Source organism: Notamacropus eugenii, chromosome 1 (assembly GCF_028372415.1).
Source record: "Notamacropus eugenii isolate mMacEug1 chromosome 1, mMacEug1.pri_v2, whole genome shotgun sequence".
NCBI classification, from domain to species: Eukaryota; Metazoa; Chordata; class Mammalia; order Diprotodontia; family Macropodidae; genus Notamacropus; species Notamacropus eugenii.
Genome location: NC_092872.1, coordinates 533,030,065 through 533,054,658, shown reverse-complemented (window position 1 = coordinate 533,054,658; position 24,594 = coordinate 533,030,065). Strand labels below are relative to the sequence as shown.

Below are 24,594 nucleotides of genomic sequence, written 5' to 3'. Positions count from 1 at the left end.
TTTTTAAAGCCAGTTAAGGTCTATGTTGCATGAGTCCACATAGAATTTTATCTTACCCAGTTCTTCCCTTTGGGATACAAAAAAGATCCCAGTTTCCTGTTATCTAAATAACTCGGTATGTTATTCATGCCTTCACTCTGTTCCTCAAAGTAACCTCATATTTTTGTTTAAGTGATTGTGTCTGGGCATATAGGTGGCACAGTACTGGAATCAGAAAGATCCATCTTAGTGAGTTCAAATAAGGCCTCAGACACTTACTAGCTCTATGACACTGTCATTGAACCCTGTTTGCCTCAGTTTCTTCATCTGTAAAATAAGTCGGAGAAGGAACTGAAAAACCAGTATCTGCCAAAAAACTCGAAATGGAATCACATGTCTGAAATGACTCAACAACAGCAAAAGTTCAACTTCTTACCCATATTTTGTTCATTTGTATCTTCAATGCCTAAGACTATAGGTTTTATTACTAACTCTCTTCTTAAATATTTCCTCCTGTAAGTTCATGGCATTATAGATCTGACTGTGAGCTCTTGTGGACAGGGACTGTCTTTTGTCTCTTTTTGTATCCCCAGTACTAAGCATAATATCTGGTACACGCTAAGTGCTTTAAAATGTTTATCAGTTGATTGATTTAGCTCTAGAAGACACCTCCAAAGTCATCTTGTCTAATTCCTACCTTTAATCCATTGGTCTTTCTACTAGTACTCTTTCTGCATTGTGCCTTTTACTCATCTCTAGCTTGACATACATATTTGAGAACAATTTTCTCACTTCTTTTTCCTGTTTGGTTTATAGGCCTCTTGATCAGACTCCAGACAAATATATTTTGCTAATCAAAGATAACTCAGCCCTTATACTTTCTTTACTCTTTCCTTGCCATTTGCTATAGTATATCTTCAAGCCTTAGATGTATTATCATCCCCACTTTACAGTTGAAGAAACTGAGGCAGGCAGAAGCTGAGTGACTTGCCCAGGGCCACACAGCTAGTAAGTGGCTGTATTTAAATTCATCTTCATGAATTAATGCCCAGACCTCTAGTCACTGCACAACCCAGCTGCCTAGGTGACAGCTTGAGAGGATTGGGGGTTTTTGAAAGGATGGGGGACTTTTGAGTATGTTTATAGACATCAGAGAAATAGAGAGGGTTTAGAGATTAGGCAGAGAGTAAGGATGCTTGAGAAGGCAAACTTGGGGAGGAACCAATAGTGAATGGAATCAAGAACCCAAGTAGGAAGGCTGATATTGGGGAGAAGGCCCACATCTTCATCAGAAACTAGAAAAAAGGAAGCCAGAATAAGAAAAGGGTTCAAGACATTTTGAGGTAGAGAAAAAAGAGAGAAGAAAACTCATGCCAGATTGCCCCTATTTTCTAAGAAAAGTATGAGATAAGGTTCTATACCAAAAGGGAGGGTGGTATTTTTAAAAGACTTTAGTAGAAAATGGAAGATTTGGACAGGTACTGACAAGTATGGAAAAAATAGAGTTGATGACTCCCATCTCATGCAAGTCATGTAGGAAATTAAAAGCCTGAATGCTTTCTGGGGGGCTCTAGCCAGTGGAAGGGTTGAAGAGACAAGGTGCTCCCAATACTAATGGTCTTACTGACTGACTGGCCTTCCCAGATGTAATGTTAATTATGTTAATGAGAGTTAAATATCTTCCCCACCCATTAATGGGCCTGCCCATTAAGGGAAGCTTGATTAGAAAGCCCACACATTTTTGTTAACTTCTAATGAGACACTGTTTCTCAAGGGTCGTGATGCCCTCTGGCTCTGAAAAAAAAATATAGATAGATAGATAGATAGATAGATAGATAGATAGATAGATAGATAGATAGATAGATAGATAGATAGATATTCTGAGGAGAGGTTTCTCTTTGGGGCTTACTCATTGGAAGCATTTATTTGGCCAGATGAGACTCTAGGCAAATGCAAAGGAGCCCTCCCACCCCCTTTGAAAACTCAAATGTTGGTTCTTCACTCCCTAGTAACTATGTATGTATGTACTGGTCAGACAGTTGGATCTGTATATTTATTTGTGACGTATGTATTGCTTATGGTCAGACAGTTGGAAGCCCTGTCTGTTGGTCTTTGTTTCTCTGTTTGTATTTTCCCTGAAGTTCAGGGTGCTGACTTTTTCCCCTGAACTAAGTGGATGATATGTGTGCTTGATTAAAGTAGATTGCTGGACCTCAAAAGTTGCTCTCCTTTTAGAAAAGCAGATCTAATAACTTGTACAGCAGGCCTCCTGTTTATATCGGGGTCCTTGCTATTACACCAGACCAGCTCTGGGAATATGGAGTAGAATCATGAAGAGAGAAGAGAGAAGAGAGGGAGTATCCCCAGTGATGGAGGATGACTGACTCACAGGGACAAGTGGTAGGATATGAGATTGTCAAAGAAATGAATTTCAGTTATCTATCACAGAACTAGGAGAGTTATACAGTTATGGAGAATGGCAAAGCCAAAGGTTATAACCATCTCTGTGTGTGACTGAGGTGGAATGAAGATATATAAGTCATGGGAACTGAAGTAGCTAATGAACTGGGAAGCCAGGGTATTTTAGAGGATGTACAAAGTAAAGTACCTCAATATAAGGATGCAGATTAGAGCAGAGAGTAAGATTGTAAGTCAGGGGCTAAATTCCTTGAGAATAGGAGGGAAAGTGACCCACCTATGTATACACACTCAAAGAGATTAGGAAAACATGAACACTGCACAGGTAATCAGAAGCCCTGATTTCAAATCATTGCCTCGACTAGTTATTACATAATATGACCTTGGACAAGTCAAATAACAGGTTAACCAAGTTCTTGAAAATGTATTTAAATTTTAGAGAAAACTATTTCTTAAGATTTGCAATGGGCTTTGGAGGGTGAGGAGGAACTAGTTTACAATTTCTCATCTATAAAATGAAGAGGTTAGATGAGATTATCTATAAGGTATTTTCCTGTTCCATGTTGTGTAATCCCATAACCTTCTGATATCAGTGCTCAAGACAAAGGGTCTATATGATTGACTGGTTGAGAGGTCAGGAAAGAAATGAAAGAACCTAAGGACTCTGATCTCTTTGTGAATCAGACAAAAGGAAAAAAAAAGCCTACACCAAAACTGAAACCTGCCTTTTTTCTTCTCTCCTTTAGGTTGAACACCAGGTATGACCTCTCAGTTTTTCTGTGTGGATGTAGTTAGATCTACTATGTGGTATGGAATCACCAACTTAATGCTTGGTCTGGTAGTTTGGCTTACCTTTCTCTATTTTCCAACCCTTACTAGTTGCACATTCCTTCTTTTCCCATATTGGTGCCCATAAAGCAGATCTTCCTAACTTGGGGTCCAGGAACTTGTTTTAAAAACATTTTAATAACTTCATTTTAATAGTTCCTTTTTTAAGTTCATAAACTTTATTTTATGCATTAAGAAACCATTTTTTTTCTGAGAAAAGTTCCATAGTCTTCACGAGATTGCCAAAGTGGTCCATGGCTCCCAAAAGGTTGAAAATTCCTGCCATAACACATCTCATCCTATATCAGAATTAACAAGTCCTACCTCAGATCATCCTGGCTTAGATATAGTCAAACCAGTTGTTCTGGAGAACTTTCAAAAGCTGTCCCCACCTACATATTTGATTTTTCCAGTTAATTCCAACAATCAGAATTGGAATTTGGGGCTATTAATAAAAGGGAGTGTGAGCTTCCCTGACCATAAGTCAGCTTCCAAATGTTGTTGTCTTGTTTTGATGGGGGACAAAGGAGGGTACAATTGATACAGTAAGCTGATTTTGCTTTAAAGTTTTGTGTGATCTCAAAGCACTGGTACAGAGCAAATGGGAGTTAACAAAATATAGATAAGTGTGTATTCGGACAAGTATAAACAGCAGGCTCATTTTAGATCCTTTATCTGATGACTTCATTAAGTCCGGTTAGTGGATTAGAAATATTCTCCTTTGCCATTCCTTCTCCTACCACTCAAAATTCCCCATGATTTAGTTAGTAGTAGTGGTCATTATTAAATATGTAATACTTTGTTGATTTAATAACCATTCAATATTACTATTAATAATGATGATAATAATAACAAATGGCTTGTATTTATAAAGCACTTTCTTTTTAAGAAGCACTGAGGTATGAAGTGTGTTATTAGCCCTAAATTTTAGATGAAGAAACTGAGTCACACACAGCTGAAGAGACATGCCCAAGGGTAGATGACAAGTACAATAGAGAAGTGATCTCCATACCCATTTTCAGTCCAAACTCTTCCTTCTAGTGCCAGAATATTTGCTTCTCTATAGACCACCTTTGTGATTCTGGGTCATTATGCTGGTAAAAGTCCAGTAAACATTGTGATATCTGTAGCTTTGAATCAGCTCCTAATATTCTTAGTGAGTTAGTTGGTACCATGGATAGAGCACTGGACTTGGAGTGTGGAAGACCTGTACAAATCCAGCCTCAGACACTTAGCAGCTATACAAACCATTTAACCTCTGTCTCCCTCAGTTTCATCTGTAAAATGGGGATAATAATAGCATTTACCTCCCAGTTGTTGTGAGGATAAAACAACTTTTTGTGTGTTTTGGAGGGGGGAAGGCAAGGCATTTGGGGTTAAATGACTTGCCCAAAGTCACATGGCTAGTAAGTGTGTCAAGTGTCTGAAGCTGGATTTAAATTCAGGTCCTCCTGACTCCAGGGCCATTCACTGAGCCACCCAGCTGTCCTCTAAAATGACCTATTTATAAAAAGCACTTTGCAAACCCTAAAATGCGACATAAATACTAGATGTTAAGTGACTTGCTCAGGATTTTACAGGTAATAAGTGATCAGGTACATTTGGACTCAAGTCCTCTGACCTTTGTCCTCTATTACCAGACAAGATTTGACAGCTTGAGAGCATCTGAACTCAGACCAACCTCTGTATCATAAAGAGTGAACAGAACACAAGACTTAGAATCAGGAGCCAGGGATTAAATACTAATCTGGCATTCTGACTGATTCTGATATTTTTTAACTATGAAAAGGTGGAAAAGTCACTTAGCCTTTCAGAATCAGTGTCTTCACCCAGAAAATGGGGGATAATGAAACTTGCACTATGTCACAAAGTTTTTGTGAGGAAAATATTTTGCAAACTTGAAAGCCTTATATCCACAAGTTATGATTATGTGTTATTATGTCATGCAGTATTATAATCAGGGAGATTTAAAATTTATAATTCACTCAGGATCACAGAGTTAGCTCATTAATAGAAAAGCATGCACCTAGCTGGTTCAGTTAGGAAGCCTGGAATAAGGAAGCCTCATCTTCATGAGCTCAAATCTGACCATAGACACTTATTAGCTACGTGATCCTGGTCAAGTCATTTAACCCTGTTAGCCTCAGATCTTCATCTGTAAAATGAGCTGGAGAAGGAAATGGCAAACCACTCTAGTGTGTTTGCCAAGAAAACCCCAAAATGAGGAAACGAGGCATCAGACACAACTGAAGAACATGTAACTAGACCAAGGATATTCCAATTCTTAGTCTGCTGTTTGGAACTTTTGTTTCCGAAAAGGATAAGGGTGTATGTGAGTGTGTGTGTGTGTGTGTGTGTGTGTGTGTGTGTGTGTGTGTGTGTGTGTGTGAAAAGAGCTATGATTGCACAATCACTGTCTTTTTCCCTTAGTTTGCATTTGCCTCCCTTCAAACTCCTCACACCCCATGGGAAAAAATAAATCATATTTTTGCTTTTGCAAACACAATGTGGCCACCTAGTGGGCAATATACACCTGTGTTCCTAGAATGGCAGGAACATAGATTTAGAGCTGGAAGGAACTTGAAAGGTCATCTCTCATTTTACAGATGAGAAAATTGAGGCTTGGAGAGGCCAAATAGCTTGCCCACAGACATACAAGGAGTAAGTGGCAGAGGGGGTCTTCCTACCTCTAGCATTTTCCCCGGTGTACCGAATTAGAGTCTGTTGCTACACTTGAGATACAGATAGAGGCAGCAAGACAAAGCCTGCTGGTGGCTGCACACCTAAATTAAGTCCCAGAACTTCCAAATAACACATACACATTGAATGAGGCTGCTGTCTGCAACTTCTCATTAAAGAGCTCTAACTTCAAACCCTTAAGCCCTGATAGTCAAGGGTCACTGTACCAGGAGCACCCTGCACTGAGTCTGACTTGTCGCACGGAAGCTCTGTGTGACATTTTCTTCTTCTTTCCTTGGCATTGCCCACCTCCTCTCATAAGGTCTCTTAGTTCTCCCAAGATTATGCCAATATAAGTGAAGTCCTGATATGTCCTACCAAACTGACAAAGCTTCACATGTAGGTCTAGGGATGTTTCTTGTCTGAAAATTAGTTTACCTTGTGAGAATCATATCATGAAGATGACTGCAGGATGATATATTTTTATACTCATAATAACTCTGAAAGACTATATGTTAAAAGACTGAGGAACTGTGATCTGCTTTGAGAGAGCACCTGTTTGCAGTGATGAAATTATAATACTTCAAGAACTGAAGTAAGAGGTAGCAAGGCATATGGGTAGTGTTATAGACTCTTCAGAATATTGTCAATAAAAATTTATTAAGCATCACCTATGTGCCAGACACTGTGCTAAACTTCCATGTTTATATATATATAGATATAGATATATATAGATATATATAAAATAACAGAATTATAAAGGAAACACATTATTTTAAAGAAAATATATAACTTTTTTATCCAGTTTCAGAGACCTTATTTAAGAGTACTTGGCTTATGGGTGTCATGGTAAATGTAATCCTTGCCAGTCGTGAAACTGAAGCTAGTAGACTGCTTGACCTTGGGAGTTCTAAGTTCTAAGCTGAAGTCAAGTAGCTTCCACCCTAACATCAATATGGTGAGCTCCCAAGAAGAAGGAGGTTTGGGACCAACCAGCCGGACAAACTAGCCCAGGTCAGGAACAGGGCAAGCCCCATGCTGATCAGTAGTGCAAATGCTCCTGTGAATGGGCACTCTACCACAATGTGGGCAAAAGACAAATCAAAGATCCTGGTCTAGTTAGTAGAGATTGTAGTTATAGAACTGGAAAAGACATCAGAGTCCAAGTAGTCCTTCCATCCCCTTCATTTTACAGATGAGGAAATAGAGGCTCAGAAAAGTTAGTTAACTTGCCTGTGGTCAATGTAAGTAATATAAATTAGAAATTAGATTTCAACCCAGGTCCTCTGGGTCTAAAGTCAGCATACCGTAAGCCAGACTGGAAGAGAGTATGACCTGGGTTCATGTCCCATCTCTGATACATGCTGGCTTTTGGAAAAGTCACTTAACCTCTCACTGCCCTGGGCAACTTTCTAAGAATAGGTTATAGACCCATGGCTAATCTGCAATAGTAGAGGGACTTTCCTTTAGGAGAGAGTTCACACTGCTGGAATCACAAGACTGAATCAAAAATAATTATCATAACTTAAAAGCGGGTCCAACTTAACCTTGTGAAGCCTGGTGTTGACTGAATGCTTAAATCTCTTGGGTGAGGTCCACCATAAGACTTCTTAAATGTATCTCACTTCCGAAAGGCTGACATATTTTTCTGTTGTCTTGTTTATTCTTAAAGCAGTTGATTGACACAGAAGTTGGTCAGGTTTCATATTCTCCATTCCCATTTTATACACTGAAGTATGAAAATAGAAATGGGTTGAAAGACTCCTCAATCTCAATTCCATTCAGCAAACACTTAGTAAGCAGTTACTATGTTCAAGGCATGTTAAGCTCCCGAGTTACAACTACAGACTTTTTTAAAAAATCTGTTTTCAAGAAGCTTTCATTTATATGGAGGAGTAAATACAATATACTTTGAGGAGGGAGAGAAAACCTAACCTGAGTTAAGCCTTGAAGGAACTAAGGATTCTAAGAGGTAGAAGTGAGGAGAAAGTGTGTTCTAGGTATGGGAGACACCCTATGCAAAGACACAGGTCCAAGACATGGCATATTGAATATGGGGGAATAGAATTCTGAACTGGGATAAGAGTTGATGCACTATAGTATAAGAAGATGTCCATCCTAGCTATCACTCAAAAAAAAAACAACAAATAAATGAGTCATTCCCAGAAGGGGAAATCCTCCAAGATAGGATGTTTCCCAAAATGGGGAAAGTTTCTTAATGGAAATTTAGAATGCATCTTCCTCTAAGGAGAGACAGAAAAAGGCAGAGATGTAGATACAGAGACAGACAAAGAGAGAAAGAGATAGACACAGAAAAAGAGATAAAATAAGAGAGAGGGAGGGAGGAAGTGAGGAAGAGAGAGAGAGAGAGAGAGAGAGAGAGAGAGAGAGAGAGAGAGAGAGAGAGAGAGAGAGAGAGAGAGGAAGAAGGGAGGGAGGGATATAAGAGAGACTGAGACTGAGAGAAACAGTTTTAACCTTCAATTCATTTAGGCAATACTGGGAGAAGTCAATGCTCTTTGAGGCAGAACAATTATCAGTATTAGCTTTGCCAGAAGTGACCAAGAAAGCAATATAACCTGGCTGCAAAACAGAGGAAAATCTTCTGATGTAACCAGAGCACCTTTGATCAAACACATACATGGTGTCATTCAATGGGCCCCCGAATGCATGACTCAGAGGGAAATTCAGTGTTGCAGAACTAAGAACTAAGTCCAGCAGCCTGGCCTGTCACCCTTGACCACTGAGCAGTGCCTCTCTTCTTTCTCACTGCTTTCTCCCAAAGGCAGAACTCATAAATAACTGTGTCACGCTGTGTAACCATTTTAAATGGAATCTCAGAACAAGGTCTGTCTGGGGGGAAATTTGTTTAGTAAAGGGTTTTTACTTTGTAATATGTGTGTGTCATCCCAGTAATAGCTGACGCATTTTATTTATTGTTTTATCTCTTGGAGAATATTGAAATAAAAGCAATATCATCAGGGCCCATTCATTCTTCAAGGAGGAGGAATTCTGCCATGGCCTTAGAAGGCTGAAAGAGAGAGGCAGAGGCCTAGATGATGAGAAGTTAAGGCAACCGATGTCAAAGTCTGTCTTCTAATGGGTTCACCTGGCCTGGATGACAGAGCATTAGCTCCCATAGGCCCCAAGGGAGACAAACAGATAAGACTCAGGTCTTTGATTTGATGGAACTGAGAGTAACAGATACTAAACATTTTCCCTTAAATGAAACAAGAAATTACACCATATCCACTAGGAGTGATGGGAGGAAGTTACAAGAGGAAATTTTAGGCCCGATGCCAAGAAAAAACTTCTGAAAAGTTATAGCTATCCAAAAATGGAGCACACCATCTTCTCCCCAATCATTACTTATTTTTAAGCACAAGCTTAACAACCACTTGCCCCCTATATTAAAACAAGTATTCCTTTCAAGGTGCAGATTTGACTGGGTGGCTGATGAAGATGTTTTCAAGTCTGAAATCTATGCTTTTATAATAATACCTGGCACTTAACTAGTACTTTTAATTTTATAAGATGCTTTATGCATAGTATCTCATTTGAATCACAACCTTATGTGGTTACAACTATAGATTATCTATGCTAATTTTGCAGATGACAAAACTGAGGCTCAGAGAGGTAGAGTGATGATCACACAGCTAATAAATATCAGAAGTGAGACTGAACCCAAGTCTTCTATACTGTAAGTCTAGAGTCTATCCACAGCATCTAGAAGGGAAATAAGACAAATTCGTAAATAATACAGGCCATGATATCTCCCTTCTTCAACTTCTCATAGAAGTTTTCTGTATTACTTACCCCTCTCACAAACGTCTCCCTTTCTGTTGAGAGCTCTACCATTCCTCCAGCCTTCTATGTGAGTAAACTTGGTGTTATCTTTAGCTTCTCTCTCTCATCACATATACCAACGGTTGTCAAATATTACTTTAACTCAGCTAACACTTATCAAGCACCTATCTCATGCCAGACACTGTGCAAGGTTATGAGGCTACAAGACCAAAGATAAGTCCCTGTCTGTGAGGACATGGGGGGGGGGGTCTCTCTGGGGGTTTTGGAGTGATATACACACTGATATTTCAGTACAAAAGCATTGTGGGGGGGTAGGTTAGTGATTTCACTGACACAGAGAATTTCTGATGAGGAAATTTCTTCTCTAATGCATTCTAACTGCTCTACAATATCTATGTCAATACCTATAACCTAGTAAAATTGCCTGAGGTACTGGAAGGGTAACTACTTTCCCTAGGAACACACAGCCAGTGTGTGTCGGAAACAAGACTTGAGCCAAAGTCTTTCTGACTTTGAGTCCAGTCTATCTATCACTACATTACATCTCAAGCACAAAATCAATACAAAACGAGGCTGGAGAAAGGACTCAAAGGCATCCTATAGGAAGTGAATCTTGAAGGACACTGGAGGTCCTAAGAGATAAGGGTTGAAGAGAGAACATTATGGAATACTACTGTGCTATAAGGAATGGTGACTTGACTGAGTTTAGAAAAAATGTGGAAAGATGTGCATGAGATAATGAAAAGCAAAATGAGCAGACCCAAGAACCTTGTACACAGTAACAGCAATATTGTTCTAAGAGCAGATTTGAATGACTAAGTCACTGAGTATTATAAATACTCAAATCAACAACAAAGAAGACACCATCCACATCCAGAGAAGCGGATAAAAAGTATGTATATGTATGTTGTGTATGTGTGTGGATATGTATGTATGTGTATTTGTATCTAATGGTAACCTTCTCTAGGGTAGGGTGGAGAGAGAGAGACAGAAAAAAATAAAAAGTGCACAGCAGAGAACAAAAGGAAACTTAGAAGAAAACACAGAAAAGCAAGGTAGCTTTGAAAACAATGTATCTATTATATAGCTTTTTTAAGTAAACTGTGAAATGGAAATTCATCGTTTTATATTGAATCTTTTATGTTGTGTTATGTACATGGAAAGGTTCTTTTTATTTGTTTGTATTTAAGTTCACAATGAATTAAAAAAATTTTAAAAAGAAAGAATACTTCAGGCATGGGGTACAGACTGTGGAAAGACATGGAGGCAAAACATGTAAGGAGGGAGGAATCATGTATCTACTCATTACACACACACACATATATATGTATATATATGAAACAGCAAGTAGATTATGAAAGATTAGTAGATGGAACAAAGCAAGTCAGTTGAGGAGTAGACATGGTGGGACAAGGAAAGTGGCTGTGGAAAATTCATTTATTGAAACTCAAAGTCATTTCCTGGCCACATTTCCTTTGAGTTAATTTGTTTTATCTTTAGGAAACAGCTATATAAGCTGGCTTGCTAGATGGCTTTAAGTGATGCTTGCTTGCCCAGATGTGGTTATGTTGCACTGATGAATCAACGGGCTCCTGGGGACGTGTTGGAGCTGTCTCCTGAGTAGAGAAGGTGTTTTATTCTCATTCTTTTCCTTTTTTTCTTCAGTTACATGATCTCCACAACCCATTGAATCCCATGTATTTTGAATTCTCAAGTCATATCCAAGGCAAGAATGTTATGTCCAGATGGAATTACACAGAAAGCCTCCACCTGGTCCCTGGCGCCTATGTGGTGGTCCCCACAATTGACAGAGATTTGAAGTTCTTCCTTCGAATCTTCCTGAAAAATCAGAGTGTCAACAGGTGAAGTTATTCTGATCTATCATGGGCCAGTGGGAGGAATGAATTCTAAATGTTCATAGGATCATAGAGTCAGAGTTAGAAGGAACTTTAGGAGTCATCAAATCTAACCCCCTTGTTTTACAGATGGGGAAACCGAGGCCCATAAAGGTTAAGTGACTTGTTTGGGGGTCACCCAGCTAGTAGGTATCTAAGACAGGATTCAAAACCAAGCCTCCCTAATTCCAAGTCAAGCTCTCTACACCGCACTGCATCTCCTGCAAATAGCAAAAACATAAAGGTTGTGATAAAGAGAGTTGGTTGGGCGTCCAGCTCTAAAGTGACAGTCCTATGGTTCTATTAAGTTCCTGTTATATGTTAGACAGGAGCTAAGGACACAAAGACTTGCCCAAATTCATACCACTAATAAGTGATAAAACTAGGATTTGAATTCAGGTCTTCCTTACTCCAAATCATGCTACCCAACAGGCTGAGCAAGTTTCCATGATTCCAGGCTCCTGGGCTGGGGGAGGGGTGAGGGAGAGAAGGCCGGTATAGAGAAAGGAAGGAGCTTTTCTAGGGTATCATGTCATAGGAAATCACTAAAGAAAGAGTTTGCCAGACTTTCTTGTCCTATAACATTTTTCTATAACTTCCTTTCGTATAACACTTCAATTAATTCACTTCAACATGTGTTGTGGTCATGAAGACTTGTGTACAAATTCCATCTAAGCCCTTATAAGATATGTGACCATAAGCAAGTCAGAGACAGCTCTGAGGCATCATGGAGTCAGGAAGACTGAAGTTCAAACTCAGCCTCAGACATGTATTAACTGTGTGAATATGGTCAAGTCACTTAACCTCTATCTTTCTCATCTGTAAAGCAGGAGGAAATAAAAGCACCTACCTCCCAAGATTATTACGAGGATCAAAGGAGATAATGTTTGTAAAACATTTTGAGAACTTAAAGCACCTTATAAATGCTAGCTTTTATTATCTTAATCTTTCTCTATGCCTCAGTTTCTTCATATGCAAAATGAGGGGATTTCACTTGACCTCTATGATACTTTCCAGATCCAAATCTATGATCCCATGGTCCTATTAAGCTCCTACTATGTGCCAGGTTCTATATTATGCAAGAGCTAGTTATACAAAGAAGAAAAAAAGAAGCTTTTGTTGCTCACAAGAACAAATTCCAAAATCTAAAATAGTTTTAGAAAGGAATTTATTAGGTCTTTCAGTAGAAATAGAGAGCCAGAAAGGATTGACTCCTTCCACAAGTCTTTGTGAGATTGCATTTGATGGAGTTCAGATGAGCATAAGAATGTTGGCCTGATTGGTCTCATGCAGGCAGTAGGTAGTCTCCAAGAGAAGAGCAGTCTTGAGTTATCACCAGATAAGTTCATGATCCAGGAACCCAAAACACAAATTTTGGCTGGACTCAGAATATACCTGAGAGGACCCAAAACAAGCACTGAGTGGGATCTAAGCATTCTTTACTTCCATCCTTCTGTGAGGGCAGGAATTTTCCATTGTCTCTGGGGTCACCCTGATCTCTACAGTAAGCTTTTTGGATTAGACCAAATAAAGCTAGGTTCAAACAATATTAATAAATGATAAATAATAATTCACACATTCCCTGACCTCAAGAAGCTTACAATTCATTTCCTGTTCTGGAAAATTACATGTAGTCTAAGCAAGCAATTGAGTTAAATGCCCATATATTCCTGGTTTTATAAACTGGATGACCACCTACAATGCCCTTCCCATTCCCCACGTTAAAACTGAGTGCTGGTCATTCTGTTGCTGATTTTCTCCACTGATTTTCCAGGAATCTACAAGGAAGCTTCAAGTTCATGAGTTTAAAGGTAAGTAGCCAGTGGGGCCTGAACTGAGAGATCACTGGAAATCACCCTGATTTTCAGAGGCTTGTGTGTCTGTTTTTCTTTAGTCTCCTTACTGCTACCCACAATAGTTTGAGAGGCTATAATGAGCCATTGATGGCTTCCAATTCAGTTTAATTCGACCACCATTTATTAAATATCTGCTATTTGCAGAGTGCTTTGCAAGATCCTGAGGGAGATAAAAAGTGGAAATAAGATACAATCTCTGCCTTCATGAAGCTTACAAGAGTAGAGGGATACTTAAAATAATATGCTCATAAAATAAGTTATATGCCCAAAAATATGATAAGTGTATTAAGGAGAGGGATAGAGAGAGTGCTACGTAAGCTCTAAATGGGCTGGGATGGGGTGGGTCAGGAAGAAGGCTTTGTAGAGAAGTTGGAGTTTGATCTACACCTTAAAGGAGGGATAACATTTCATAAAGTAGGGAAGGGGAAGCAGTAGCAGGAGAGAAGGAAGGAATACCATGAGGAAAAGAATGGAAGTGGAAAAGCAAGGAACATGTATGAGGAATGCTAGTAGTGGGAGCATAGGGAAACTAGAGGAAATTAGCAGTAGCTAAAGCTGGAGAGTTAGGGTGTCGCCAAATTGTGGTGGGCCTTGCATGCCAGAAAAAGAATACTGAAATTTATTTGGTGGGTAATAAATAACTGCTGAAATATTTTGAACAGATGGTTGACATGACCAGACTGATGCTTAAGGAACATTTGCCTGGCATTCATGTTTAGAATGGCAGAGGAAATGGAGGAGAACCTATTAGGAGAAGACTCCTGTACTAGTCCAAGGGGATGGGAAATGGGGACCTACACCCATAGCCATGTGGCCATGGGAATAAAGAAAAAGAGATGGGACAGGGTTTATGGTGAAAGAATTGATAGAACTTGATACTGATTAGATGTGAGAAGTGAGGAATCAAGAAGAGTTAAAAATAACACTAAGGTTTTGAAAAAGTAACATGAGAAAGAGGAGTGGGTTTGAAGGAAAGACAATGGGCTCCATTTTGGATACATTTTGCAGTCATCTTAATAAAGCAGATAGCTGAGGCCATGGGAGCAAATGAGCTCATCAAAGGAAAGAATATACAAAGAAAAAAGGAAGATGGAGGACAGAATCTTCGGAATATATGGCAAGGGTGGAGCAAGGATGAAGGAGAGATCACGTTTCCGATCCTAAATCTATATAGCCTAATGTCAATCCTTTTTCTTCCCTGTACCTCAGTTTCCTCATCTGTGACAGTACATGAGCGTTAGTAGCAATGAATAAGAGAGCAAGCTGCCAAGCAACACCTCTGGTTCAGAACCAGGCATGGGTTTTTGTTTCTCCACAGTGACACTGACTGGGACAGTGGGAAAAGTGCTTGAACTTAGTGTCCCAGGATCAGAGTTCAAATCCATGCTGTATCATTTACTACCCATACGACTTTCACAAGTCATTTGACACCTCCAGGTCTCAGTTTCCTCAACTATATAATTAAAGGATCAAATTAAATTATTCCTAAGGTCCCTTCCAGCTCTAAATCTATGATCCTCTTTCCCAGGAGTTTTTTTTCCTTTAAGGCATATAACTGCTTGAGAGTAGGAACTGTCTCTCTTTGTGTTGGTATCCCTTTATCTTAGCATAGCCTGGCACATCATAAGCACATAATAAATCTTTTTTTTTCATTCTTTCATCTAGAAGAATCTTCCAGAAGTCCAGAATCATGGCATCATTTTCAAAAGATATGCCCAACAGGTATGGTACCCTGAATTCAGAATTCTATCAAATGACAGTCAGAGGGGAAAGTCACAGAAAAGAAATCTCTCGGCTTCCTATTAGTGCTTAGAGACAAAGAAAAGATAATATATCTCTGGCAGTATAGTTTTATCATCCTTCCTCAAGAGAATCCTTTCCAATATTGATCTGGCTGCCAAATGCTGCAGAGAAATGGCATCTCATCAGTAGGTTTCCCCTGGAATTGAATGGATGACTTGCTATAGGACGGGATAATTATATTTTAAAAAAACAAGCAATTAACAGTAACCCTTGAAATCTTTTTTCCCCTTGATTGGAAACATTTCCAGCTCAAGCTGGCTAGCTTTGGAAAGTACTATCATCACTCAGTGTTTGAGTAATTGATTCCCACTCTGCTCGCCAAGTTGTATGCATTCACAGGAGATCCTCTTAATGGTTTAATAAACTGTTATAAACCACTCCTTGACTTAGCTGAGAGAAAAATCACTGCCAAGAGCTCCATGTGATAGACTTTTCCAGTTAGCAGTAATACCAATGTGAAAAGGTGCAAATGATATAAATAGACATATGTAATGGACCAAGCAGAGAGACTCATAGAGGAAACCAGGGCCTACTGTGCTCAAAGCCAAAGTCAGGTTGGCTCTGAACAGATGAGGCTAAGAGTAAAGAACTAAGAGAAAGTCTTCAGAGTCTGATCCCCCAAGGAAGGAAAAAGAATTAACAGCGAAAGCAGAATCCAGTGGGCAGAAGATAGATAAAATAGTATAGTTTGCTATTCAATGTTTGCTAGAGATTCAAGTCTTAGGTATAGACAGGTAAGAAGTCACTATGTTTAGGACCCAATAAGGCTTCCACAAACTTCCACAGTTTGCAATGATTACATAAAGAGTGAGATGCAAGAGTAGGAGCTCTGCAAAGCATGAAGTGACATCATTATTGGAGTAAAGGAAGTAAAACTAGAGCTAAGCAAGTAGAGTAGCTTCCCATAGGAACAATACCTTTCCTCCCCCTTTCCCCAGCAAGTTCAGCTCCCATTGGGTTCACCCTTACTGAACTCAGTAGTTAGACTTTGAACAATCGAAAATAGAAGACATAGTACTCATGATTCACTTTACAGACAGTATTAGAATATGCTTCAATCCAATTATTTTTTACAGAGACATATTATGTAAAAGATATAGAGTTGGGCATGAGAGAGGATGAGAAGTTGAATAAAGCTCATCCTCTGTCTTCAAGGAACTCACAATTGAACAAGAAGGTGTGAGGGGGACAAGGCACATATGCAAATGATCATAATACAAAGCAAAATGTGCCACAAGTCTGTCAACAAGGTGCTCTTCTGCAAATAGGGAGAGATCACATTTGGAAGAGTGAATCAGGAAGGCTTCCTGAAGGAGGCAACATTTGAGCTGGATCATGAATTTCTTGTGAAGTTCCCAGCTCTTCTTAGAAGCTTAGGCAAGTCATTTTATAGTTCTGCTCCTTGGTTTCTTAATTTACAAATAATACAGGATTGGAATGAATGGCTTCTAAATATTTCTTCTAGCTACCACCCCATTGTAGAACCCCCTTGAGGAACATTTCCTCAACTCTACTCTCATTGGTGGACTGAATACCCAGAAGGTGGCTAACTAATACTTTCATTAGAGTTCCAGGAGCAACCCTAGGGAGTTGAGATTTCTAGGACTAGCCCCAACCAGTGTGCTTTTCATTGATTATCCGCCACATCTTTTAGAAAATTATATTTGCTAAGGTGATATTGACAAAAACAGCTGTTGTAGAATATTTCCTCCCAAAAGCCTAAAGTTCCTTTCCCACAAGTACTCACAGAGTCCAGAGGAAGACTGAAACTTAGAATACAATGGTAGTGGGGTATATGTGTGTAGAACATGTACGGTCAGAGAGTAAATTCAAATTGTCCGGTTAATGGAAGTCCTTTTTTGAATCCAAAGTTGGTATTCTTTTTTTGGATAGGGGTCATATGGCTTGAAGCTATTTCCTCCCTCAGGTAGCCAGAACTATTTTTCTGCATCTCTCTGTATCAGTATTTGTACTTGGCAAGTCTCTCCCAGCTACAGATTAACTGCCTTGCTTCCTATTCATGGAAAAGAGTAGGAAAAGGAGAGAAAGGGAGAAATTCTGCCCCAACCCTTGCAAAAAGAGCAATTTCCCCTCAAGGGTTTGTCTCCAACAAGAATTCTCAATTCCAAAGCTGAAATCTTCCACCTTTCTACTGGACCCTTTTGGACTGAATTCCCTGGTGGACTGACAACTATTTTGTGCCTGGGATCCATGGGTGTCACTGATGCTCTCAGCCAATCAAATTGCTTTCTTTCTTGATCCAGCAAAAAAGACCCACAACTTGTGAAGAGATCAGAGGTATAAATGATCTTTACACATTTAAAACTGATTATATCTAGTTGTTTGATTGAATTAGTTGAGATGGGAGAGAAACCCCACTCTTATACCATGATCTTTTGTTTTAACCTTAAACAGTCCTTAATGATCTAAATTATGAAGCATTATATAAAGCTAATGCATACCTTCTAAGTATTAATGATATGTTCCTTTCTAGCCTGTCCACCTTGAACCTGCCTCCACAGGACTAGTCTTACACCTCTTGATGTCATTGTAAATATTCTATGACCCCCTCCTCCAGTTCTGCTCTACACTGCTTTCAAACTTAACACTAGGCAATGGGAGTAGAGAGAACAAATCCTTTTAAAACAGATTCTCTTTCTAAGGGTTCACCTGAACCTTTGTGACAACCTTCCCCTATCTCCCTATCATCAAATCCACTCCTATGACAAATAATGGAACTTTCAATGGGTCTAGAATGGCCTGCTACAAGGCAGGGCTTGCTCCAGCAAGAAACCGATGGAGGACATTGATGTTCAGCCAGACAGAAAAGCTGCTTTCTCCTTCCACTGTGTGTGTGTGGTGGGGAGGAGGGGAATGGGGAGGGAGGAGAAGGGAGGGTTGTGAGTCAGGAGAGATCCTTCACTCTAGCAGCTGTTAAGGGAAGTTTCACTAATTACTGCCCATAATTTACATAAGGGCTTAAACTGATGCATGTGTTCATGTAGTTGTGTGTACACGTTAATAGCTTTCCCTGTTGTTCTAAAAAATAATGTGCTGTGTAGGCTAGAAAGGAAGAATTGGACTGCGAATCAGAAGCCCTGTGCTTACTCCTGCCCTCTGCCGCTTATTAGCCCTGTGTCTCTGGACAAGTCTTTCTGAGACCCAGTTTCCTATTCTGTAACAATGAGACAGTAATTCTTGCACAACCTACCTCACAGGGTTGTTACAGTAAGGAAAAGGCCTTGTGGACCTTAAAATGTTATAGAAAAGTGAATGCTTATTATGACTCACTTGATTATAGAATGCATCATCTTGGGGCAGCAATATGTCACAGTGGAGGGTACCTTGCCTCTGAAGTCAGTTATATTTCTGTGATTTGGGGCATGTCACTTGGACTAGGGTTTTGTCTGCTCTACCATACTGCTTCCCATTTCTGAGTGTTCAGGGGTCATAGAGGTTAAAATCTCATTTATCTCTTAGGTACTGCCATCCCATTTCTCAGTAGATTTTCCATTTGATGAGAGACAGGTGTCCTTTTTTAGCTAAGCATGTGCAACAGGGAAGCCAATTTTCTTTACCCTTCAGGGAGTGTTCCTGTACCTCTGCTGAAACAACAGGGATGGTATTTGACTATTGAAATCAATAACTTTCTACCAGAAGAATTATCTACCCTGGTTTCCCTGAAATGGCTTCTTTTGTGTTGCTTTGCACAGCCTAACACATTTTAATTCCACCTCTAAAAAATTGCTACTATAAGCCTCTAACTTACTCTGAATAACTGTATTAATCTCATACAATCCAGAGTCTAATAGAACCTTAATAAATCTAGGTAATAGGGGAGAATACTAATCCCAGTGAAAAGTCTAAATTACAAAATACTTAAGGCAAAGTTTCCAGACTTTCTCAGTTTATGATGCCCTTAGTATCTTAGTAATTTTTTTCACAGTGCCCTAGACCAAAAGAAATACCTAACAGTTCCATTTATTAAGTAGTCAAATCAACAATTGAAAATATCCCATGTCACCCTGTTAGTGTTCATTGTGGCATCTTAAGACTCTGCTATACATAGTAATGTATCTTCAGTAATGCACCTTAATATTCTTAAGTAAACTCCATCGCCTGTCATTGGCTCTAGAATAAGATAGAACTACCTCAATCTGGTATCTAAAGCACCCTAACCTTCATGTTCTTATTTGATACTACTCCACTTCCAGGAAACCAGCTCCACCATGAAATCTCCTCGGTAGTTGCCTCTTCTTTCTATATGGATTGACTTGGTAGGAGTTTCCCTCTCCCCTCTCCGCCATTATGCCTAGAATGTACTCTCTCCTCACCTCTGACTTAGTTCTCCTAGTTTCTGTCAAAGCACAGCTCAGATACCCCTTCCTACACAAAGCCTTTCTGAATCTTTCCATATAATAGCGTTCTCTTCCTCTTAAAATTACTTTTTATCTAGTTGCTTATACTTTACATTTTCTTTTCTTTCTTTATGTAGTATATCCTTCTACAATCTTCTTGAAATCAGGGACTGTTTCATTTTTGTCTTTGTATCTCTGTAACCTGGCATAGTTTCTGGCTCATTGAAGGTACCTTGGAAATATTTGTAGAATTTATTTGAATTTAATTCAATATCTGGATCAAGACTGAGTATTGGGTGCTAGTTATATTGGAGGAAGGAAAGGTCCTTTATTCATCATCATAATTCATTAAATGTGGTATTATATTGGTTAGTGGGGACAGGTACAAGATTCCTGACTCAAAGAATCTGTTATTTGTTTGATAAGCCAAGACAGATATATGAAGAAAGCTAATGAAACCAGATAGCATTTATTGTGTCTGGTGAGTGGCAGAGAAAATGAACATTACTGTTGGAATGATCAGACATTTCATAAGAAAAGATGAGACTTCAAGGGTACAATTTGGAAGAGAAAACATTTGCCAGGTGCCTACTTTGTGCAGAGATGGAAGAAAAGTAGAGAGAAGGGCTAGAGGCACTCCAGGCTCTGCCCAAGATGAAGAAATAGCATACTTGGGGATAATGACTAAGACCTATTTAACGAGAGTATATGGTGCAGGAGGGAGCTGATTAGATTAAGGGTTGTTGGAAATAGCATTGGAAATGTAGGTAGAGATTGGTCAGATTATGAAGAGCCTTGAAAATCAGATTAAAAATGAATTTTATTCTGAAAGCAATGGGGAGCCATTGAAAGTTTTTAAACAGGGAAATAATGTAGGCAAAGTGGTATTTGGGAAATATTGATTTGTCTGTGATAGTTTGGATGGATTGGAGCAGAGGAAAACAGGGACTATGAGACTTTTCTTTTGTCTGACATTAAGAAAGAAGAATAGATCAATTGGAGTAGGAAGGAAGGAAAGTAAGATAAACAATAATAAGAAAGAAAAAATAGGACCTTCTGAATAACCGGTTATTGAAGGAGACAAAGAATGAAGAGTTGAGAATGATTTTAATTTGTCTACCCTGGAAAACTAATAGAATAATGATGATACTTCAAGTAGGGGCAGCTAGGTGGTACAGTGGCTAGCACCGGGGCTTGGAGTCAAGAAGACTCATCTATTCAAATCTGGCCTGAGATACTTACTAGCCGTTGATCCTGGGTAAGTCACTTAACCTTGTTTGCCTCAGTTCCCCATCTGTAAAATGAATAGAGAAGGCAATGGCAAACTACTCTAATATCTTTGCCAAGAAAACCCCAAATGGGGTTACAAAGAGTTGGATACAATTAAAAAATGACTGAAAAACAACAATACTTCAATGGATATGCTTTCTCATTGGCGGGGATACTCTTATCGTCACTCAATATTGAAAAACAGGAGGGCAGAGCCAAGATGGCAGAGTAGAAAGACGCATATACTCTAGAGCTTTCCCCAAAACCCACAAAATACCTGTAAAAAATGACTCTCAACAAATTCTAGAGCAGCAGAAGCCACAGAACAACAGAGTGAAAGAGATTTCCAGCCAAAGGTAACCTGGAAGGCCAACAGGAAGGTCTATCCCCTGGGATGCTGAGCAGAGTGGAGCCCAGCCCTGGTCACATGGTATGGGGAGGAAGAGGTCCAGAACAGGCCTCTGGGTCAGAATCCCCAGAAGGGAGGGTCCCAGATCCCTCAATCCACAAGTACCAAAGAAAGCCTCAAAAGTCAGTGTGGGAGGGCTTTCTCAGCTGAGTGAGAGGGGAGTAGGGTCCCCCTAGCACTGGCCCCAGGTGGCAGCAGAGGTAGCAGCAGCAGCAGGTGGCCAGTGACTACAGTGGCCACAGAAGTAGCCTGAGTCCATTGCCTGAGCTGCTCAGCTTAAAGCCTCAGGGGGAATTAAGCAGGGGATCTGAACCTCAGCCCTGAGCCTGGTGCTGGGGGGAGGAGGAGCACTAGGATCCTCCTCTTGACAAAGGATTTAGAAGTCAAGTAACTGGGAAAAGTAAGCTGGGAAAATGCCCAAAAAAGGGGAAAAAAATAAGACCATAGAAGGTTACTTTCTTGGTGAACAGATGTCTCCTTCCATCCTTTCTGATGAGAAAGAACAATGCATACTGTCAGATGAAGTGAAAGCTTCTGCCTCCAGTACCTCCAAAATGAATATGAAATAGACTCAGGCCATAGAAGAGCTTGAAAAGTGAGTCAGCAGTTTGCAAAAGGAGAACCAAAAAATGCTGAGGAAAATAACACCTTCAAAAATAGGCTAACTCAACTGGAAAAAGAGGTCCAAAAAGCCAATGAGAAGAATGCTTTAAAAAGAAGAATTAGCCAAATGGAAAAGGAGGTTCAAAAGCTCACTGAAGAAAATAGTTCTTTAAAAATGAGAATGGAGTTCAGGGAGGCTAATGACTATATGATAAACCAAGAAGTTACAAAACAAAACCAAAAGATTGAAAAAATAGAAGATAGTGTGAAACATCTCATTGGAAAAACAACTGACCTGGAAAACAGATCCAAGAGAGACAATTTTAAAATTATGGGACTACCTTCAAGCCATGATCAGAAAAAGTCTAGACATTATCTTTCATGAAATTATCAAGGAAAACTTCCCTGATATTCTAGAACCAGAGGGCAAAATAAATATTGAAAGAATCCACCAATCAGCTCTTGAAAGAGACCCAAAAAGAGAAACTACTAGGAATATTGTAGCCAAATTTCAGAATTCCCAGGTCAAGGAGAAAATATTGCAAGTAGCAAGAAAGAAACAATTTGAGTTTTGTGGAAATACAATCAGTATAACACAGGATCTGGCCACTTCTACATTAAGGGATGAAAGGGTTTAGAATAAGATATTCCAGAAGTCAAAGGAATTGGGATTAAAACCAAGAATTGCCTACCCAGCAAAACTGAATATAATACTTCAGGGGGGAAATGGTCATTCAATGATATAGGGGACTTTCAAGCATCATGATGAAAAGACCAGAACTGAAGAGAAAATTTGACTTTCAAACATAAGAATCAAGAGAAGCATGAAAAGGTAAACAGGAAAGAGAAATCATAAAGGACTTTCTAAAGCTGAACTGTTTACATTCCCACATAGAAAGATAATATTTGTAACTCTGGAGATTTTTCTCAGTATTTGGGTAGATGGAGGGATTATACACACACACACACACACACACACACACACACATACACACATACACACACAGTACAGGTTGAGTTGAATCAGAAGAGCTGATATCCATAAAAAAATTAAATTAAATTAAGAGGTGAGAGAGGAAAATATTGGGAGGAGAAAGGAAGAAATGAAATGGGGCAGACTGTCACTTATAAGAGAGATGAGAAAAATATTTTTCAATGAAGGAGAAAAGAGAGGAGGTGAAAAGTGAAAAGTGAAGCTTTATCTCTTCACATATGGCTTAAGGAGGGGATAACATACTCACTAAATTTGGTATGAAAATCTATCTTACACTACAGGAAAGTAGGGGAGAAGGGGACAAGTGGGGTGAGGGGGATGATAGAATGGAGGGGAAATGGGAGAAGGGAGTAACTAGAAGTAAACACTTTTGGGAAGGGACAAGGTCAAATGAGAGAATAGAAAAAAGGGGGGACAGGGTAGGATGGAGGGCAATATAGTTAGTCTTACACAACATGATTATTAAGGAAGTCTTTTGCAAAATGATGCATATATAGCCTGTATTGAATTGCTTGCCTTCTCAGTGGGGATGGGTGGGGAGGGAGGGAGGGAGGGAAGTTGGAATTCAAAGTATTAGAAACAAATGTTGAGAATTGTTATTGCATATAACTGGGAAATAAGAAATACAGGTAATGGGGTATAGAAATCTATCTTGCCCTACAAGAAAAGAGACAAGATGGAGATAAGGGAAGGGTGGGGTGTGATAGAAGGGAGGGCACTTTGAGGGAACGGGCAATCAGAATGCAAGGTGTTATGGGGTGGAAAGAGGGGAGATAAGGGGAGAAAAATTGGGACTCAAAATTGTGTGGAAATGAATGTGGAAATAAATAAATAGATAGATAGATAGATAGATAGATAGATAGATAGATAGATAGATAGATAGATAGATAGATAGATAAATAAAACTAAAAAAAATGATTGAAAAAACAATCCATACTTTCTCATCTTTTGTGACTTTTATACCTTCACCACAAAGATATATTCAATGCATTGGTTAACACAGAGAAGTCAGGATGGGCAACTTGTTTTGGGGGAAAGATAATGAAGTTCATTTTATACATGTTAGGTGTAAGGTAAGAGTAGGATGTTCAAATACAAATGATTAACAAATGGTTTGAAACAGAAGCTCAGAAAGCAATAGGATTAGAGGTAAAGATTAAGTACTCATATGGTACAGGTGATAATTAAAGTCCAGAGAATATGTGACTGAAATTCCTTGAATAAAAGGCCAAAATCTTTCATTTTATATTAAAAGGTAAGTGTTAGAATAAAATAACTCCCAGGAGAGGTGATATATTGACTTATGGTCACACTAAAGTATAAGTGTCAAAGATTTTCCTGAAAGTAGCTTTTGATGAGGTAAGAGGAATGGATACAAGGGTATAAGTGTCAAATCTGGATACTTCAAAAACAAAGGTCTTAGAGACAGGCAAACAGTTACAATCTCAGAAATAGAGCCTAGATGCCACAAATTGATCTTATCACAGGGTCACCTGTATCAGAAGATTGATCCCCACCCCAAGCATTAGGGAGATACCAAGAATAGTTACAACATGCAGACACCCAGAGAGAGGAAAATGCAGTGCTTTTCATGGGCCGGGGTGCCAAGAGAGACACAGAGACATGTCTACATCAGGAAAGTCCCTCAGAGATCTCAAAATGTAATTGAGGAAGACCTGTGTCTTGGAGGGTTACC

General features: G+C 39.3%; 1 protein-coding gene across 1 annotated transcript in view; it reads left to right on the top strand.

The window, feature by feature from the left end:
* Positions 1 to 24,594, top strand: part of CAPN13 (calpain 13) — a 104,293-nt gene that overhangs the window by 71,945 nt on the left and 7,754 nt on the right. Inside the window, exons 10-14 of the mRNA XM_072631158.1 lie at positions 3,144 to 3,155; positions 7,577 to 7,598; positions 11,336 to 11,573; positions 13,381 to 13,417; positions 15,128 to 15,184. Of these exons, the coding sequence (XP_072487259.1) occupies positions 3,144 to 3,155; positions 7,577 to 7,598; positions 11,336 to 11,573; positions 13,381 to 13,417; positions 15,128 to 15,184 (366 nt within the window). The remainder of the gene's footprint in view (positions 1 to 3,143; positions 3,156 to 7,576; positions 7,599 to 11,335; positions 11,574 to 13,380; positions 13,418 to 15,127; positions 15,185 to 24,594) is intronic.